This window comes from Mustela nivalis (genome assembly GCF_964662115.1).
Source record: "Mustela nivalis genome assembly, chromosome: 6".
Lineage (NCBI taxonomy): Eukaryota > Metazoa > Chordata > Mammalia > Carnivora > Mustelidae > Mustela > Mustela nivalis.
In genome coordinates, this window is record NC_139025.1 from 47,993,800 (window position 1) to 48,014,532 (window position 20,733).

Genomic DNA, 20,733 nt, shown 5'->3' on the forward strand with positions numbered 1-20,733 from the left:
ATCTCAGGGTCTGCTTCTGGGGAAATGGCTTAAAATTCTGTGCAATGGGAAAATTCAAGGCATTTCATGCTGACATAGAGAAGGGCCATGTTTCTGGGGCAAGAAATGCATGCATACCTACTTTATCAATCAAAATTCAGAAGAAAATAGTAGATACACTCAAATTAGATATTTGGAGAATAGTTAATCAAAGGACTGGTTATGAAGGGGTGGGGTGGGAGAGAGACAAGGAGAGTGCCTGCCTGGAAACTGGTAACAGGGGGGGGGGGGCATTACCAACCCTAGGCTCCACTGGAAAGTGGAGAACTGGTGATGGAGAGGCAAGGGGAGGGCTGTGGGACAGAAGTTGTGATTTTAAGGGATGCGGCCAGCCTAAGGGACCCTACACGGAGCAAGCTGGCCAAAAACCCCGATCTCGTGCTCCTTCATTCCTCCTGTCTTTTACCAGTGATCCCATCAGCTGAACCTAATGGGAAGCCAGGTGCAAAACAGCCCCATCACACAGCACATCTAAGCTGGCCTCTAAGGACATAGGGCAGATGGAGAAGGGCAGAGAGGGCATCCAGAAGGACAAACAGAATCTATCCAGCATACCTACTTATTTTCTCTCTCTCTCTCTCTCTTCCTCTCTCTCTCTCTCATCTGTCGTACACACACATACACACACACACAGTTCTTCCTGTTCTTGATTTTGACTTGTGACTAGACACACATAAATAGACCCTGATTTTTCTGTCTGCTGATCTTGTTTCTTTCTATCTTATTTATACTTCAGAGGACCCAGAGATAAGGTTGAATGATATTACTCATCATATAGATAATCAATAATCAAGAATCAGACAAAATACATTTTTTATTAAAGTCTGAGTATAGTATCTGGACATTTCAACGGTGGCCCCCAAACCCCAGCCTCTAAGATGGCAATTTTGGTAGATTGAAATGTGAGAGCTTGCTACCATAAAATTTATCATCTCTTTGACCTCACCATTTTGGTACAAAGAGCTCTAATTTCTATCCCTAGAGAACTGTACTCATTTCCTCCCAATTGAAAACAAAATACAAATCAAAGATTTATGTTGTTTTTTGTAATGATGTGTTAATTGCTTTCTCACCAACCCAGGTGTAAAGATGCCCTCATTATACGGCTTACTCCCAGATGTCCTCATTATTGGAAGCAACGCTCTCTTCCATGGGTCTCATTTTCTGTGTTGGAAATGGTCATTTCCCCACAAGCAGCTCTGGCTTGGTTCAGAATATAAAGCTCCATGAAATGTGCAGAATGAAGACAAAGGGTTACTCAGTTATTTGAAGGTCTTTGAGATTAATCATGGAAAACAACATCCTGGTCCTCAGGAGGCTGGCAGGAGCCAATGTGGGGGAGATGAAGGGTAGATGATGGAGAAGCACCACTTCCTATATCCCTGGGGGAGAGGCCATGCTCAGCAGTGCCTTCTGAGCCTCTAGCTCTCTCTCTCTGCTGGGTGCCTTGCAGACTCAGATACGGCTGAGCAGAAATCAGGTAGGTTGTGGTGCACATGGCCTACAGGGCTGTCATTTCTAAGTATTAAAATAATATATATTGGGCTATTTTCTTCTGAAATTTTATTTTTAAGATACTTTTGGGGGGATCCAAAGGTTTTAGAGGGTAGTGATTTAAAAAAAAAAAAAAAAAAAGTCTCTAAACACCAGGCTTTCTTTTGAGGCAACTGTTCACATCACCCAGGCAAACTAACCATGAAAGGGGGTGTGAGTGGGGGCTGAGCTTGCCTGGGCATCTGATGGGGTCACTATGAGATTATGTGGAGCAAGGCACCCAACCATCCGGAACCCAAGTTCCTAGTAACAAGAAGGAATGAGGTGAGATGAAATTAGAATCCTCTTCTTGTCCTAACATTGCACTGTGAGCTACAGTAACCACTGGCCACATATGGCTGGTCTAAACTGAGATGTGTGGCCGGTGCCCCAAATCACCAGATTGCTAAGACTCAGTACAAATGCAAATGTCAGGTATATCATTAAAAATTTTTATATCGATTATGTGTGGAAATGATAACAATTTGAGGTATCCTGGGTTAAATAGAACATAAAGTTTCCTAATTTACTATTTAAATTGTGGCTACTAGAAATTATAGAATTATACATGTGTCTTATATTACATTTTTATGGGACAGAACGGTTTGATAAATGTATTTATTTATTGAACTATTTTAAAATATGTTTCTGGATTCCCATTTCATCTGGATGCACCTCAAATTCTAGAAAACTTGCAGTAGTCTTGCTTGGGAAAAAATGTTATATCATTTTTCCATGCAAAGGTCTTTTTAGAACAAGAGGTAAAAATTTCATGTCATGCTGGCTAAGTGTTGAAGAGAGAGTGAGGGGAAGGAACGGCAATGTTCCTTAAACTAGAATTTCATTTTCTTCTCCTTTGAGTGAAGCTCGAGTGTCAATCTTTAATTTCTAGAACAGTAGAACATTTCCAGATTGCAGAGACGTGAAAATAGATGCTACCGAAAGTAAAGAGCAGCCCTCCTCCCCTGCCACGCACACGCATGCAACATCTCTTCCCCGTGGGAGTGCCAAATATTTGGAAAGCACCTAAATGCTCAGTTCATGAGCTCCAGAAGGCACATGTTCAATAACCACTTCCTGCTGTGTGTTAACTGCTGGGTCAAATAAAGAACAGTAGACAGAGAAACAGAGACAGGGTATTACAATATGACTTCAGACTGATGATCGGGGCAGAAAGAGCAGCACAGGGAAGATTCAGGGATTCAGAGCCCATAAGGGCAGAGTGGAAGGAGGGTGTGTTGTTGGGGGGACACTGAGCAAACATCCATCTGCAAGTATCAAGTGGGCCTTGCCTATCAGGAAGGAGATCTAGGACGTGACATGACAGATGCTGGGCTGAATCATCTAATGGAAGTCGTGTTTTAGGGGACTCATCCCTCTCTTCTCTGTCATGCTATATGTGTGTGTCCCCCAACTGGAGGACCTAGTTAGAATCCAGTGCTACCTAGGGGCGCCTCAGGGGCTCAGTTGGTTAAACATCTGTCTTTGGCTCAGGTCATTGTCTGGCTCAGGTCATGATCCCAAGGTCCTGGGATTGAGGTCTTGGTCAGGCTCCCTGCTCAGTACGAAGTCTGCCTTTCCCTCTGCCCCTCTCCCTGCTTGTACTTTCTCTCTCTCTCTCTCTCTCAAATAAATAAATTTAAAGAACAACAACAACAACAATCCAGTACTACCTAACGTTATTCCCTTACTCTCTCCTCTGTATGTTTTTTGCTTCCCTGAGGGAGAATGACACAGTCAAGGGCAAGAGCCAAGGTTGATGTTTCTGTTGAATATCTCATGATTTCCAGGACAGTTGTAGGCACGAAGTAGGTAATTCAATGCTTACTTTAAAAGTAATAATAATGAATTAAATTGTGCTAAATCCCCATGTCCTCTTCTTTCATATATTTCACGAGGGAAAATGGGGAATCCTAATTCTTAATGAGGTTTCTTCAGAGACAAAAGTGTAAATCAGTTTGCCTTCTATTTCCTGTCCTTTTCTGGTATATATCTCCTTTCTTCCCAGCATCTTCCTGGGTTCTTACCACCATTATTTTGTCACTGAAATTTTCTCTTGGGCTTTGACTTGTGCATCTGGGTGGAACCCAAATTTCCCCCTTCCTCCTTTTACCACTCATTTCCTTTGGTTCTTGGCGGGAGAGTATGGTGCCCCTTCCACCCAGAGAGTCCCTGGCTTGGACTAGAAATGATGATCTGCTTTAACCATTTAGCCCTCCCTGATGAGGCTCTTTAACTCACCTGAAGGTTGTTTCTTTCTTTCTTTCTTTTTTTAAGATTTTATTTATTTATTTGACACACACATACACACACAGAGATCACAAGTAGGCAGAGAGGCTGACAGAGAGAGAGGGGGAAGCAGACTTCCTGCTGAGCAGAGAGCCCTATGCAGGGCTCCATCTGAGGACCTCAAGATTATGACCTGAGCTGAAGGCAGAGGCTTAACCCATTGAGCCACCCAGGCACCCTAAAGATTGTTTCTGATCAGTTCACATGGTCAGAGAAATAAGAAAGGCATTAAATGAAGAAGTGTAGAAGGGCTGGGAGTTACCACGGAGGGACAGAAGCATTTTTGTTTTGTTTTGTTTTTTGTTTCTGTTTTTTAAAGATGTTATTTATTTGCCAAAGAGAGAGAGAGAGACTGAACACACAGGGGGAGCTGCAGAGGGAGAGGGAGAAGCAGGCTCCTTGCAGAGCAGGGAGACTGATGTGGGGCTCGATCTCAGAACCCTGGGACCATGACCTGAGCTGAAGGCAAGCCACCTGTTTTGCTTTGTTTTTCACTGTACTGTGAAAGAAATAACTTACACTTGAGTGCGACTCTGGGGGAGAGTAGACTCAGTCTGGTTAGAACTATGGGCTTTCCTTGCCCAGCAAAGAAAGATAACTCTGTAGATCCCAGGAAATTTACAAAGCCTGAATTTTCTCTCTCTTAAAAAAAAAAATTCACTTTTGTTGTCCTGATTTTAAACTAATCATTACAAAGCTACTTCAAGAAGAAAGATTATTCCCTCGATTATTCTTTGGTTAACTTTTTAGAGCTTTTAGCCACCTGAGAAAGCCAATCCAATACTGAAAAGTGTTGCCAAAAGCCACTCAAAAACGTCATCTACCTTAATACTTAAAGGATCCTGAGTCCCTGAACAAGGCTCTTTGTAAGGTAAGAGTTAATATCAGAGACAGATGAACTGCAATGGATAAAAGTGAAATGTGGTCTGTAAAGGCTGGGTAAATGTTTCTGGCTCTTTTCTTTTTTCCTTCTATTGCATATTATGCAGATTTGAAACCTGGCTACTATTTCTGCTATCTTCATTTTTGTTTAACAGAAAAGCACAAGTAATAGGTTCTAAGGTAAGTCCCTGCTTTTTTTCCAGTGACTCTAGACTGCACTAAGATTGACCTCCCCCCCCCCGCCCCTGCCCCGTGCTACCTAAATTGCAGGCACATGGTATTAAATTATCTGCCTTGGTAAGACTGTCCTTGCAAAACTACACCGTAAAGTAGCCATGCTCTGGGCTCTCCCCCCTCCTCTGCCGCAAGGCTGGAGGTTGGATGTCATCCCAGGTTTCTAGCCCCAGCATTAACTCCACCCCACTCTCCCCCCTCAAGAAAGAGTATCTTCTGTTTCTCAAACCACACAACTCCCACCAATTCTGACCTTTTTTCATAGGGAATGAATACCACCTCCAGAATCCCGACTCCCAAGAATCACCATTTTGAATTAATGAGCAATCCCAACCTTAAGGATTCTTGCAGGTAAAAAGGGTTGCTCAGAGAACATAGGATGAAGCTCCCATGGCCGAGATTAGGTGAAAAAAGGAAACATCTCTTCATTCTTACCTTTTAAGACTATTGGCTGTTTCCCTCCCCAGTGAACAATTTTCTCTATTTATAAGATGACACCTACGTAAGTATTCTGGTCACAAGTTAGCTATCCACTTAACAGTGTGTCTCTGTGTTGTCTAATTACTACTGGATGGAACCGTGCATAAAGTATATAAGTGTGTATGTGATAAGAGTATTAAAAGCGGGGGGTGGGGGAAGGAGTGAGTATGTGTGGAAAGAGAACTTGGTTCTAAAATAAGACTGATATACTTAAAAAAAACCTTTGAATTTGGGGAACTGGAGATTCACATTAAGTTTTAAGAAATAGTATAGAGAGACCCCTTATAGACCTTTTATCTGATAGTAATATTTTGAATAACTGTAGTACAATATCAAAACCAGGAAACTGACGTTGATACAGTCCTAGGGCCTTATTCAATGTCACCTCTTTTGTATGTACTCATTCGTGTATTTAGTTTGGTGCAGTTTTGTTACATATGTAATCTGCTTTTGAATCTCAGCTAAGTACTAGCTGTGTGACATTGAACAAGCTCCCTGGCTACTCTGAGGCCCAGTTTCCTTATCTGCAAAATTGTAATGTCTCTCTTCTAAAGATGGTGCCAGGATTAAGTAAGATCATTTCTGCTAAGTTTCCAGCACACTAGATTCTCAATAAATGCTGGTTTCCTTCCCGTCTATCCCTTGTTCTTTCAGTAGCAAGGGAATATTCTCCAGTTTCTTGCAGAAATAACCAGACTTGTGGGTTATAAGAAATCAGGCGGCTCCTTCTTCAAGTCCAATGCATTTAACCCTGCCGTTCAAAGAGAGCAAAGTGGATGTCACCTGCCCACAGCTGTTGCCTGAAGGCCTGGACTTGGGATCCTATTTGTATCTAGATCAGAAGTGTAGAGACGGGGGTGGGCGGAGTGAAAAAGGAGAGACTCTGGGGGAGCTGTGGAGTAGGGGTAGGAAGCGGTAAATACTGAACAACCGTTGGCTGGAGAACTACTAGTTCCAAGGATTTTTCGTCCGGTGTGGCTAGTGACCAAGGGTTGGATGTACCCGCGGAAGGCTAGATAGGAGGCGGGAGCCTCTGAAGACATGGTGGGCAGGTGCGGAGCCCAGTCTAGACTTTGTAGGGGGATCACCCTCTTTCCAGAGTTTAGTCAAGTTTAGAGCTCTTCTGTCTTCTGGAGCCCTCTTTCAAGGACGGCCGAAGAGCGCTCAAGGGCCAAGAAATCTAGGACCGCCCGGGGGCAAGAGAGGCACCTGAGTCCCTACCTTAAGGTCCCGCTGGCTGGAGGAGAAGGCCATTCCTCCACACGGAGGCGTGGATGGCTGGGAGTCCTAAGGGCAGCCGAATGTGAGCGGGCGGGTTTGGAAGGAGAGACTAGAGGGCAGGGGGGTCGCGGGGTGGACGCGCTAGCTCCTGCTCGGCGGCGACCTCTTCCACCTGCACCCCGCGAACCTGGCTTTTCCAAGTTCAAATCTCCAAAGCGACCGCCCTAGCGTCACGCAGCAGCCAAGCCGGGACCGGGGCTGTGTTCCCGCGACCCGAGCAGTCCCCAGGAGCCGGGGCGCAGTCTGCGTCGAGGTGGGGGCTGGGGGGAAGGACCCCGCGGGGGCCGGGACACCGCTCCGCGCTCCTCCCGGGGCCGCCCCCAGCGCCGCGGGCCGCGGAGGAGGAGCCGCGCCCAGGCCGGCGTCGCCCTGGCTCCTCCTCCCCGCGCGGGCCTGGCCCTTCCTCCCCGGCGTCCAAAGCTCCGGGTGGCCGCGGCCGAGCCGGGAGCGGAGCGCGCTGGGCGCGGCCGTCCCGCTGCCGCCGCCTCCGAGCCCTGAGTGCGCCCGCGGCCATGGTCCCCGCGGCGGCGCCGGGCGCTTGAGCCCCGGAACGCGGTAAGCAAGGAGCCCACTCCCGGGGTCCCCGGCCCCGCGGCCTGGGGGTGCGCAGAGGCCTCACGCCGCCCCCGCGCCGTCGGCAGGGCCCTGCGCGCCCAGGGCGGACCCCACACCGGGACGGGTTGGGGCTTCCCCTTCGGGGCCCGGGCGGGAGCTGTCCCTGCGCGCGGGGCGCCCCCGGGGGACGAGGCGGGGAGGGGGCGGCTTCGCGGGCGGGAGGAGGGGCCGGTCCTGGAGGCGCGGGCTGCGCTGCCGGGGGGCGGGCCGGCGGGCGGGGAGGATGCGCGCCGCAGCCCCGGAGAGCCGCGCTTTTGTACGCGCTGGCTCCTTACATATGGAAATGACGCTCGCGCGGGTCCCCAGTCGCGTCCTTTTGAAGGACGCCCGCCCGGAACCACGGCGCCGGCTGCGAAGTATTGTCCCGCTTCTTGAGCCCTAACAAAGCGTCCTCCTTCGCTTTGCAGAGCACTGGAGGCGGGCGGCCGGCGGTGCGGGCGCAACGGAGAGGCCGCCTGAAGGTAGGCGAGGACGGCGGGGGCCGAGGCGGCGTGCCTCCTGGTGACACAATGGGGTGTTTGAGGTTTCTGGGGTGCAACGGGCAGGCAGGTCGGAGACGCATCAGCATCTCAGGTTGCCGGGGGAGTCGGGCGGCGCGCCCGCCCTCCGGCTGCACCTCCGCCTCTCCGCCCAGCAGCGCGGCTGCGTCTGGTCTGCTCGGCCGCCCCCGCGGTCCCGGCCAGCCGACGGCGATTGAAAGCCGCTTCTGTGTGTAGACCCAGGAGCGGACTTGACGCCGGGAGGGAGCAGAAAGGGTGGTGGTGCTGTTGGCTTGTGCCACCAAGGCAGCCTCGTGATGGAGCCGCGGAAGAGAAACCTGTCTGGGGAAACTCGAGGTGATAAACCTGGGCTGTCTGAGCAACGGAGAGCTGTTTGGGGTCCCTAAAGGGGGGCATCTCAGAAGGCGGGGGCGGGGGGAACGCATATAGCAAGACTTTCCCAGTGCACTGAGCAAGAACTAAGGGGAAAAGGACCAAATGACACGCGGTTATTGCCTGAAAACCTTGATCCACTGGAATGGAAGTGTGGCGTGCTGCGGGAGAAGCTTCCAGGATTCCCAGTGCTGGGCTTCTGCGACCAGCACACCGGTCCTGACAAAAGGACAAAGCTGATGGAAACACTTTACTGCAGAAGGCTCTTTCTGTGAAGTTGAGAGACAGAGAAAGAGGCGTTTTCCTAGTCCCAGCCCTGACAAACCGGGGTCAAGGTGCACAGAAAATGAGGGGTGTAAAGATTGCTCTACCCTGTATCTTGTTTCGACAATTTAGCGATTATGAGAACCTGGGCCTTCTTTACTCAACAGCGGCAGCGAGATTCCTGAGGTGGACTTGCCAGACAACTTAACTCTTAATTTATGAAATCAAATCAGATAGCCTAGTTGTTTTTTGTGACTGCCATAGTAGCTTTTTAGGATTAAAATCCCAGTAAAATCCATCCTGGCATATGGGCCGAGCTCCTGAGGCCATGGAGGATTTCTCAGTGGGGCTCCCTTAAATAGGTTGACAGAAATTTATGTCTGCTTGTTTCCTGAGGCTTGCCATTCTACAAGGAAATATATTTTTCCTGTGTCAGCTTAATTTTGTCTTGAATCTTCTCTAGTGGCTAGCATATTAGTGGATGACCTGAAATACTGGCTCTAGAGTTGAGGTTTGTCGGTTTGGTGGTGGGGGTGTTGTGAAGATTTCCAGACTGTGTGTAAAAGTAGCATTACAGGCTGGCTGAAAAGCAGGTTGTTGTCTCTTCAGCTGTTGTCAGTGTTCTTAAGGAGGTGAAGTGAACTGCTGGGGAGTTTGTTTACAGATTTATTTTCACCTGTTCCCTGGCCATTCTGCAGGGGAAACCATTCTGAACTACAGTAGAGATAAAGGGAAGGACTTATAGATGTTCCACATTGGTTGGGCATCAATAAAGATATAGCCAAGGCAGGAGAAGGCTTTACAGGGGCAGTGGAAAGGAAGCTGTCAGAGGCACAGTCTTCACATTAAAAAATGTCAAGGATCAGTCATTTTAATAGGCACTTGCTCAGAATGGCTTGGTTTCTTTCTTCGTCTTTTTTCACTTTAGATATGCTATGACCCTTAATATCAAAAGATGTTGACTGTCACAGAGGGGGAGAAGAGGACCCCAGTGAATTCTGAACAGCCAACCTTAATTTAATGGGCAATATTCTTATCATAAGTCAAATGTTAAAATAAATTGTTTTAAATGTCACTGCAAATGACTTTCTAAACTAACATTTCACCAGTCTGGATGCTTCCATTTTGTGTTGATAATGAAAATACATTTTATCAGTCTCACATTGATAAAGGGTTGGCAAGTTAGCTGGATTCAAGCAGCCTAAAGCCTTTTCAGGAGGTTTATTTTTATAGATGCCAATTCATCTGTAAGCCAATAAATTATGTGGTTTGAATTCTGGCTATTGAGCTTACATCTGTTGGGCAAGAACTTGTGGAGAGACCAAGGCTTGCAAAAAGATGTTTTTCTCTTATTTACAAATAAAATAGAATTTTTAAAAGATTATGGGAATATACAAGTGAGCAACTTTTTTTTTTTTTTAAATTAGGATACTTCTTTGTTGCAATGTATATCAGCAGTTACTCATTTATTGAAGCTTTTGAATGGAACAGTTACAAAGTATTTATGTCCTACCATTCACATAAAATACAAAGTTGAGAAAACATTGTTTATAGGCAGTAAAAGAGATCCCCCCCCCCCCCGGGGAGGGGGGACTGTGCCCCTAGCTGCAGGCATTCTGAATTAATTACAGTAAATATGGCTCAAGAAGTGAAAGTTGTTATGAGCAGTCTCTTTTAAGAAAGTAACAAACATGGAGCTCTGTTTTCTGCTTCTCTAATTTTACTTAGTAGCTGATTACAGGTTATTGACTCTACATTGTGCTAGGCTAATGATTTTTTTTTTCCTCCAGCTATCCTGAGTTAAGTACTTGATTGGTAATATACCTCACTGTTAGGTTTAACAAAAGCTTGGGTTTGGCACATGGTTCAGAATAGTCACATACTAAAATTTTTTTAACGTTTTAGAATAAATGCTAGGAGACGGTCCTTGGTTAAATTCAGTTTAATAGTGTAGTTTAACCAAGGTGGTTATTGTCTTTTAAATATATGTAATGTCATTTTTGTTTCTGTGCAGTGGCATTTAAACTTTTGTGTTGTATCTGTATCCCGTGACTTTATTCCTGGTGATACTCAGGTGCCTGTGGTATCCAGCTAGGAATGAGGTACTGTCGGAGCCCAGAGGAAGCTACCTGACGGGAGTCGTTGTGATTAGCAGCTGTGGTTTCTGGCAGAAATATCCTATATAGATTTGTAAATAGTCGCTTTTTCTATTAAGCTTTCGCTCAACTTGAATTTATTCTTGTCACTATTTCGTTTTATACTGCAATGAATCCAAATGTTAAGAATGGAAATCTTTGCAATTATAGTGGTTGCATAGAGAGAAAGAGAGAAGAAAAAGAAACATTTTAATTTGATCATTGGCATTATGAGGCTCCGACTTGCCAAATGGTGAAAGCTAATGGCGTGAATGAAAAGTGTTCCCAGAACACGGTTTGTCCATGTTGACCGCTTTCGTTATAAAGTAACTAAATTAGTCACTTGGTGGTCACTACCTGGTCTGTGGATCCCCAGCAGCTATGTCTGAACACAAACCTAAAAGCATCTATTGTGATACCCAAGGAAAGCGGCTGAGCCAAGAGGGGCATCCAGACATTCCACATAGCTGTTCAGCTGCTGGACCATCTGGAGGGAAATAAAAGGCCTGGGCTAGGGGCTCTGGCATTGTGCTCATTTATTATTTGGTTTTCCCTTGCCAGACTTTGTCCCTTTTTTACTCCCTCTGGCCCAGAACAGACGTCCCCTTTGGCTGGGGTGCCATTCTTACAAGCTCCTTTCTGTACCCTGCATGCCGGAAAGTTCAGAAGTTCACGTACCCCCTTCATGGTGGCCTTATGTTGGGGACTTCATTATTCCAGCGGCTCCTCACCTGTGTCTTTCCCAGTCCCAGGTGGTGCTGATTTCATCAGCCGGGGTTGCTGAGTAGCACAGAGTAGCACAGACTGTGATGGACATCCCCATCCGGGTCTACGCATTTTGGCAGCCTTGTTCTGAGTTATTTGGAAGGAAAACGCTCCAGATAGTTCTCATTATGGGTGCTTATTAGGTGGTAAATGTTTTGATAAATGGCTCTGTGCATCTGCCTCTTATTTAACCGTCCCTAGTTAGAACTCCCAAATACTGTGCACCCTGGCCCTTCTATTCCAGAGGAACTGTGAAGGCTTCTGTCAGTGTGATGGGGAAGGTAGCAGGTGAAGAGAGGCCCCGGCTTGGAGGTGGGGTGGGGTGGGGAGCTTTATAAAACTGGAATTTTTCTTTGTGATTTGAAGGAGGGTTTGTCACTCAAAACCCAACGTTCTTCATCTCTGAGGAAGATTTCTGTCGCTAGTGGGAGTCCATTAGGCTTTAACTCTGGAAAGCACTGATGGCACAGATTAGACATACTTGAGTATTTTGAGGGAGTAATTTAACAATGATCAATTTCTGGACCAGGCCCGCTGTTGGAAAATACGGGGCTCTTCAGATCATTTTTATTTAAAAAAAAAATGTGTTTCTTCCTTGCCCTAAATTCCAAAGCTGCTTTGGAAAAAAAGAGTGCTTACTCCATATATCTCTAGTGCCTTATAGGCTCTAATTATTCAATAAATGGATTAGAGCCGTGGGCAGGGAGAATCCCCACCCTTCCCCCCCCACCTGGCCATCAGGTTTTCCTGGCGGTTTCTGGTACTCAGTAGTCTAGCTGATTAACACATGAAGGTGGAGATAAGGGATTGGTCTTGATGTCATTTCAGTGGTCCCGTTCCTGTGTTCTGTGTGCACGTGTAGCCCTGAGAGAGGGTCTGATTTAGAGTCAGACCAGAATTCAGATCTCAGTTCCACCGCTGTATTAGCACTCTCTCCTTGGACAAGTTGCTTAATTTCACCAAGCCCCAATGTCTACATCTTAAATGGGAATGTGAGGTCTACTTTAAAGAATTAAAAGGATTAAATGAGCTCATTTATGTAAAGTACTCAGCATGGGCCAGACTTCTAGTAGATACCCAGAAGTTTAAAAAAAAAAAAAAAAAGTTTCATCTTAAGTCCCAACTGTGTTTCAGCCTTTCTGCTTTTGTTTGATGTTAAATCTATCAGTAATCTGCCCTTAAAGATGGAGGTAGTGCTGAGCCTTACCCATTGCCGTTGACCCACTGTTAGTAGTAGAATATTGTTTATAGTCCTGTTCCCTGCCTTGTGCGTTCTCGCTGTCTGTAAGGCATTCTGCAGCTCCTGCTCTGCTTCCTCGAAGGCAGATCCATGGTTGGTTGACTTTCTTCAGTTTATTCTTCCTTGGTCAGTTGTTTCTATTTTCATGGTTGTTTTCTCAATTCCCCTCTTGTATCAGCTTTCTCTGGGATTATCCTGTCACTTGCTTGCCGCCTTTAACCCCCAGAACAGCCCTTCTAGATGGGTATTATTATTCCCATTTTATAAACAAGGGGACTTGGGAAAGTGTTTTAGTACAGACTCCCCTCCAAAGTTACATCCTATAACCGCCCCCCAAAACAACACAACAACAACAAAACCCCCCAATGCAGCTGAAGTTTATGACTCCATTGGCTTAATAACTAACTCCTTAATCCAACTCCAGACGGTTCTGGATGCTATAGTTTGGGAGTGGGTCCTGGCTTCTACTTCTGCTTAGGTACATCTAAGACTGAAAATGCCTTTGAAGAAAGGGTTGGATGGGGGAAGGAGAGGTATGCTTGTGGAAGAAATAGGCATTTCAAAGTCTTTCTGTGCTCATTATGTCACTCTCATCCAGGGGAAGTTTCCGCTCAAGGGATCTCCCTACACTAAGTCAGTCCTTGGTGTCTACTGAGTTTCTGGTGTGAGGAACAGACTGTACTATGCATTTGGGGGAGTGATATAAAAGAAATGAGTTGTGGACCTTGTCCTGAAGGAAATTTCTGCCAAGCAGGGGGAAAAAATTCTTGCACATGAAATTACTCATGAACATTTGGGGGATAATATCATCCAGTAAAAAGACATTCTGTGCCAAACGAGATCTGACAACTTGTCACCATATGCAACATCGTTTGGATGTTTCCATATGCTCATTTGTTCCTCAGAGTTGGGACTGTTTTCCCTTTTCAGTCAAAAGAATGTTTTCCAAATCACAGTGTCTTGGGAAGAGGGAAGATGAAATAAAGAGATAAAAAAAAAAAAGATTTGCTTTAGTGAAAGTCCAATAACCTCCTGAAGATAGGGCATGATAGCTTATCAGATTTACAGCTATGGATAAGATAGGACTTCTCAATGTGTTAAGAGTTTTATGCCCCTTTTTTATTGGTCTAAATGAACCAATCCCCATGTTTTAAAAATAATTTTAAAAAGAGGAAATGTTAGAATTCTTTCGCTTTTGAGGGTTGGTTTGTTTTTAATATGCAAAATCAAGTGAAAGCAGAATAGACTGCCTTTTATGACATTAGTCAGATTGTATCCCGGGTAGGGGTGCTGAAGAGGTATGGAAGCCCCGAAAACCCCAGAGCAGCCAGGGGTGTGTGTGTGGTGATGGGGGGTGTTGGTTCTCAGCTCTCAATCGACAGCAAACTGGCTGACTTGTAAGTGAATCTCACGAGCCAGGCATTGGCCTTGTCTAAATCCCTAACTTTGGTGGCTTTGCATTAACACCTTGGTGTTTCTTTTCTGGTGCTCTCATGTTTATATAGCACTCTCAACTTAATTGTGAAAACATTTGCATGGTGATTAGTTAACCCAACAGACCAACTCTGGGAAGGCAGCCAGAGCCAGCAGCACCTTAGTAATAGAAAAGCTGATAATTAGGAGAAGAACCCCATCCCACCGCCTCACCCCCAACACACACACACCCAGACCAGCAGCCTGGACGTAAGTGGTGCTCCTTTGCTTTAAGGAGTGACCTCAGTGAAAACCAAGAAGTGGTTGAGCTGTTTGAATCCACCTTGAGTCCATCCAGTTCTGCTGAAACTCTTGGGATGGTCATGGCTCTGGGTGAGCTCGTGATGTTCCAGATGGCTGTCTCGGGGGGGAGAGAGAGTAGCACTGATGGGTCCTGGGAGCCTCTCTCATTTTCAGTTCTGGCCACATTCCACACCTGAACTTGTGCCTTGCCCATGTTTCTCATCTGCTCTATGAACAAATATCACTTCTAAGTTAGAGAGTTCTCTTACTCAGGGCTTTTATTAGTTAAAGGTGCTGCTTTTAAAACTAGAGTGAGGATTGCCAGAAACTGGGGAAGGGGGTGGTGGGACATGGCTCTGCAGAGGGTATAGTTTCCACTGAGTGAGATGAAACCATGCTAGAGGTCTGCTGTACAGTGGTGCACATGGAGTGAAGAAAGCTGTCCTGCACACATAAAATTTTAAATAAATTTTTGTTAGACTAGGTGTCCTGTTATGTCTTTTTTAGCGTAGTAAAAAACATAATGGCAAGATAAGAATATTTTTGCAAGTGCTGCTTTTTATAGTCCAGGGGCTGGTTCTGAGACACTGGTTTCAGATGGCTGAGGTCACCGTCTTGAGGGCGATGTTGTGTTTGGCTTCCACTGCATCAGGGTGAAGGTAGCTTCCGATGGGCTCATTTCAGGCTTTCGTTGGAAGCCCCACCACATTAAAAATGAATTACTGTGCTAGCAACCCCACCCCTGAAGATTTGGCTGTTAGTATATGAGGGACTGAGAATTTAATGATGTATATTTTTAGCAGAAGTGGTTCTGCGTTAATCTCGAGTCCACATTTCCACTGATCCCACGGAAGGTGGAGAAATGGAAGACGGGTTGGAAGGATGGAAGACAGATGAACCAGGTGTGCAGACGGGAGGTGGTCTGGATGAACCCTGACACTGTAGGGTTCGTGTGATCAGCAGCTCCTTTGAACCTCCCCATCTGAAAACTGGGAGTAGTGTTTTCTCCTTTCTCTAGGCAACCAGGCATTACCTAAACTCCCGGGGTGCTAAAGTGAGCTTCAGGGAATACTGGTCACACCTCATGTAATTGCTCCAAGGAAGTTAATTGCAGCTGCTTTTTGAGGAACTTGTGTAAAAGGCATTGTGTCTCCTGTAAACAGGGAGGTGGTTTGCCCCGTGCCTCTCTCTGGCTGCTTGCCTCCAGGCTGACTGTGATGGGGGGCATCTAGGCTGAACGAAGGGGAACTAGATAGCCGCACCACAGGAGTGGGGTGCTACATCTGGGCAGGTGGTTCACAGCTCGCCTACTTCCGTGGAAGCCTGTGGGTACTACCGGTTAGTTGGAAAAGACTGAGTGTCCGAGGTGGCCTTTCACTGTAAGTCCAGGGCCAGACGAGCTGATAGAGAACTGCTTTCAGTCTTGAGTTTGGGACTGGCCGCTCACCCAAGGACCAGGCAGGAGAGGAGACTCCCTCATTCTGGTAACGCTACCCCACATGACCGAACCTGTGGCTGGGGCCCTGGTGGCAGTGGCCACGGAAGCTCAACTGGCCAGGGCTGGCTCCTGGAGAGCCCCGCAATCTTGCTGGGGGGAGGCTGGGAGGGGCGGCGAGGTGCAGCATTGCCTCTCCTGCCGGCCTCCACCGAGGTCCCCGTCGGCCAGCCCTGGGGGCTGCCACGACCCCGCCCTTGTCTCTGTCCCACACAGGTGAGCGCTGTGGGCTATGGGATGGATGAGGTGGGACAGGACCAGCATGAGGCCCGACTCAAGGAGCTGTTCGACAGTTTTGACACCACGGGCACCGGGTCCCTGGGGCAGGAAGAACTCACCGACCTTTGCCACATGTTGAGCTTGGAGGAGGTGGCCCCGGTGCTCCAGGAGACGCTGCTTCAGGACAACCTCTTGGGCAGGGTAAGGTCTGGGGAAGAAGGCAAGTGGATGGAAGTGGGTGCAGCTTCTGTGGGGAGGGAGGGCTGGGTGGGGGGGAGAGGGGCTGTGGCGACCTGCCTCTCACATCCTGGCTGTGTGTGCCCTGAGCTGTTAACCTGATAAACAGAAAGAGAAAATGTAATGGGCGGGACCAGCAGTGTGGTTTGCTTGGGATATGGAGGGCCTGCTTGAATTTGTGCTCTGGAGTGTACGTGTGCCCAGAGCATCTTAAATGAAGGGAGGAAAAGAGGCAGTAGGAGCACGTTTTCCAACTCTTGTTCATGGTGGATCATTTTATGGACTTTGCATTCATCACTGGGGCACAGGGAGGGGACCGAGGTTTTCCTTGAAGAGCAGGAAAACACAGTAAGAAAATTGCTACTCATAGGACAAACAGTTTGCTACTCTGACTTTTACTCCCAATAAAGCTATTTCTTGTGCAGATTGCTTCTAGGGTGAAGGATTAATTAAACCTTTCACCTAGGAAATATGACAGGAGGGTAAGTAAATACAGGGCAGGTTCATTTAAAATCCAGCACGACTTCAGCAGTGATATGCAAGTGTCTGCTGGTGGTAACTTCTGCATTTGACAACAAATAGTCCTGTTGTCCCCGTAAACCAAGTCACAGGAACGAGTACCAGGTGAAAAGGGGCCTTTTTTTTTTTTTTTTATGTAGAAAGTTTTTTTTTTTTTAATTTATTTATTTGACAGAGATCACAAGTAGGCAGAGAGAGAGAGAGAGAGAGAGAGAGAAGCAGGCTCCCTGCTGAGCAGAGAGCCTGATGCGGGACTCAATCCCAGGACCCTGAGATCATGACCTGAGCCAAAGGCAGCGGCTTAACCCACTGAGCCACCCAGGTGCCCTTTTTTTTTTTTTAATGTAGAAAGTTTTTTGTTTTTTTTTTAATTTATTTATTTGACAGAGATCACAAGTAGGCAGAGAGGCAGGCAGAGAGAGAGAGAGAGGGAAGCGAGAAGGGGCCTTTTTAACTCCTGGTGGGAGTTAAAAGTGGGAAGGATGCTCGATCTGTCTTGACCTCCCATTGCCTTCAGTTCTCATAATTCTAATTAAGAGCATCATTTGTACGGCTTTGAGTTGAGTCTTGCTGTTGGTTGTTAGAATGGATGAGAGGGAAAAAATGGGTAACGCTTTCTGAGCTCTGTTGTTATCATTGATGACACTTCGTGGACAATGGTTTTTATCACGTGGTACAAACTGAGGAAGGAGTTATGGAATTCAACTTTATTCTGGTGACTGAATTTCCTTTTCTTCATTTCATTTTCACTGACTTTGAGTTGACAATTTGGGTAAGTGACCTCAGAGACAGTATGATGTATTGGCTGTCTGCGACACGAGACAGACAGGAGTAGCGATTATCCTGAAATTAATGTACAAAGGATGCTGTTCTCAGGGGCTTGGCACTATGAATGCCATGGCTAACAGGGCTCCCTCTTAAAGAAAAACAAATGTGAGGTGTTTTACAAAACTGGAACCATTCTCTGTCACTCTGGGAGTGGGGACTAGCTGCTTGTGAACTCTAAAAAGTGCTGAAAACCTTGTTTGGAAGCCTTAGCAATGGGAGATTTGAGGATGAAGTCATTTGCCAACCCCCCCCCCCCCCCCCCCCGTAATGCTTTCAGATGTGTTTTTGTTCTGTCTCAATCCCGGACACCTTGGGGGAGCCAAGGGAGCCAGGGGAGCTGAGTTTCCCACTGTGGTCCTGGGGGAGAAGGCAGAGTACCAAGAGTGGATATGTTTCAGGTCTGATGAGAGCCTGGGAAGAGCTGGTACAACCTGAGGCTTTCTTGGGAGGTTGTCTCCAAGTCAGTGTAAATACACAGCCCTCCGCTAACAGACCGAGACTTGGCAGCACGTTCACGGTGTCCCTCTCCAGATGCCCTTCTTCGGGCGAGCTACCCCCCCCCAACCATTCCGCAAACTAAAGCAGGGGAACAGTTATCGATTGATTTGTTAACGACTTGACACTATCAGCCTTTTTCCATTTGCTATTTGCCTATGAATAATGAATACCTAAGTGGTCTTGAGCCTGATATTTACTTAGTGAGCCAGTGATAAAAGTTAAATAGATAGATGCATGTTGATTTCATGTGGAAGGTCCCTGGGGACTGTCTGGAGAGCAGGGTTGGCATGAATTAATGCACTCCTGTTTGATTTGCATTTTTTGTGAAACTGAAATTATTCTCCTTAGATGATCACATAAACTTGGCCATATGTTGGTAAGATACTGTATATGGTCTAAAATTTTAAATTATAAGGAAAAAAATTCCTTAGAATTTACTGAAGAATTCTAAGTGGTAACACGTTCTTGATCTATTGAGTATGGAGCTTAAGTTGTAAAATTATATGTTGTTTCCAATGCCAGTCATCTTTCTTCTCTTTAGATGGTATTTATAGAAAAATTTGTAAGGGTTTGCAGTTTGGTTTCATAAATAAGGAGAAGGAAATAGTAGCATGACAAATCTCAATATATTCAACTATTCAGTAATTCAACAAATAGGTATTGAAGGGTCCCGCATGTTAGGCTTTCTGCTAGTCTGTGGGGGTGCAACTTACTTATGTTTTTCATAGATTAAGGTTTTCCACTAAATTGGCTTTTGGGTACAGTAGTATCCAACAGCTTCCTGAAGGCTTAGGGTTTAATTGTATCTTTAAATATTAATGAGTATAATTTCTAAATGAAACAAAACTTTCAAGTTTACCTTTGTTGGAATCAGGCTGAATTAATAATTTTTTTCTTGAAAAAGAAATAAAATAAAAGGCATTGCCCTCGTCAATAAGAATATGAATATTTTCTGGGTTTTTTTTTTTTTTTTTAATTTCCAAATCCATCTGTAAAACTTCCTGGGTTTTTTGGGGTTTTTTGAAGGCCTAATGTTTCTTTTGACAGTTGTTGAGGAGGGTAACTGAAATTGACTCCTTGACTCGCCATTTTCATGCATTTTACTCCCAGGCCATTTACTCCCAAATCAGGTTTCTTTTTTTCTTTCTTTTTTTTTTTTTAACTAAAAAAAAAAAGGATATTTATTTATTTATTTATTTATTTGACAGACAGTGATCACAAGTAGGCAGAGAGGCAGGCAGAGAGAGGAGGAAGCAGGCTCCCTGCTGAGCAGAGAGCCCAATGCGGGGCTGGATCCCAGGACTCAGTGGCTTTAACCCACTGAGCCACCTAGGTACCCCGCCCCCCAAATTGGTTTCAATTCATCTATCTGATCTGGCTTTGTAACTTGAAGTCATATCCCCCTGAGTTTGGTGCTCACTAGTTAAGGATTTGAAATGCCTGCTGATTGTGGATCACTGATTTGAAGGAAGCAGGACAACAGTGGGTGTTTCCTGCTAGTTATCAAAAGAGCTCTATCCAAATCTTTGTCCTCAGTTAGGCACCTGTCAGGTGGGTGGGAGTCCGAGACCCAGGGACTTCTGAAGACACTGAAGAACTTTCAGTCTGGTCAGCTAACGTTTGCCCGGCAGCTGAATAGTCCCTTTGTTTGTTTGTTTTAAAGGTTCTATGTATTTGAGGGAGAGGGCATGAGTGGGAGAGCAAGGGCCAGGGAGGGGAGGAGCAGAGGGAAAGGGAGAAACAGAGTCCCTGCTGTGAGCAGGGAGCCCAGCGTGGGGCTCTGCCCCAGGACCCCGAGATCATGACCCCAGCTGAAGGCACACGCCCAGCTGTCTGAGTACCCAGGCATCCCCAGCTGAACAGCCCTGAGAGCAGATACTACAAGCATATAAGAAAACATAACAGCATTAGCTCTTTTATGGAACCACGTTTTCATCTAAGCAACTGATATTGGTCCTAGTGCTTCCTCTTTTTTGTCTTTTATTTTTATTATTTTTTAAAAAATTCAAATTAGTTAATATATAATGTGTATTATTAGCTTCAGGGTAGAGTTTAGGCTGCATCAGTTGCATGTAACACCCAGGGCTCATCATATCAGGTGCCCTTCTTAATGCCCATCCCCCCAGTTACTCCATAAACCACCTACTTCCCCTCCTGCGGCCCTCAGTTTGTTCCCTATAGTCAAGAAGAGTCTCTTACGGTTTGCATCTCTCTGTTTTTATTTTATTTTATTTTTCCTTCCCTTCCCCTCTGTTCATCTGCTTGGTCTCTTAAATGTGTCTTTTAAATTAAATGTAGTCATATGCCTCTTTCTTTTATTAGAAATTAGGACATAACTATGATAGTCTACCTTGGTTTTATTGAAGCTGTCGTATCAGTTTTAAAAATGCATTTTCATATATATTTATTATATATATAATATATATATATATATATATATATATATATTGCAACTTTGAGACATAACAGCTTCCTGGGATTCTAAGGAGTTTCCTTGCTGTGCTCTTTGATGGGAATCTGGACACTGAGGTGCTCCATGCCCTTGGCACACTTTAGAATCTGAACAAGCCACCTGGTAGCAGAACCCACAGC

General features: G+C 45.8%; 1 protein-coding gene across 18 annotated transcripts in view; it reads left to right on the forward strand.

Annotated features, from left to right (window-relative positions):
- The first annotated feature begins 7,073 nt into the window (after positions 1 to 7,073).
- The window catches only part of NIN (ninein), a 98,871-nt gene continuing 85,211 nt past the window's right edge, over positions 7,074 to 20,733 (forward strand). For 7 of the 18 annotated variants that reach the window (XM_082735132.1, XM_082735133.1, XM_082735136.1 and 4 more), the window contains exons 1-3: positions 7,099 to 7,293; positions 7,761 to 7,814; positions 16,057 to 16,260. In XM_082735132.1, coding sequence (XP_082591258.1) covers positions 16,078 to 16,260 — 183 coding nt within the window. In that variant the 5' untranslated portion in view covers positions 7,099 to 7,293; positions 7,761 to 7,814; positions 16,057 to 16,077. Of the gene's footprint in view, positions 7,294 to 7,760; positions 7,815 to 16,056; positions 16,261 to 20,733 lie in introns of all 18 variants that reach the window. The other 11 variants (XM_082735134.1, XM_082735135.1, XM_082735123.1 and 8 more) reach the window with 4 other exon arrangements.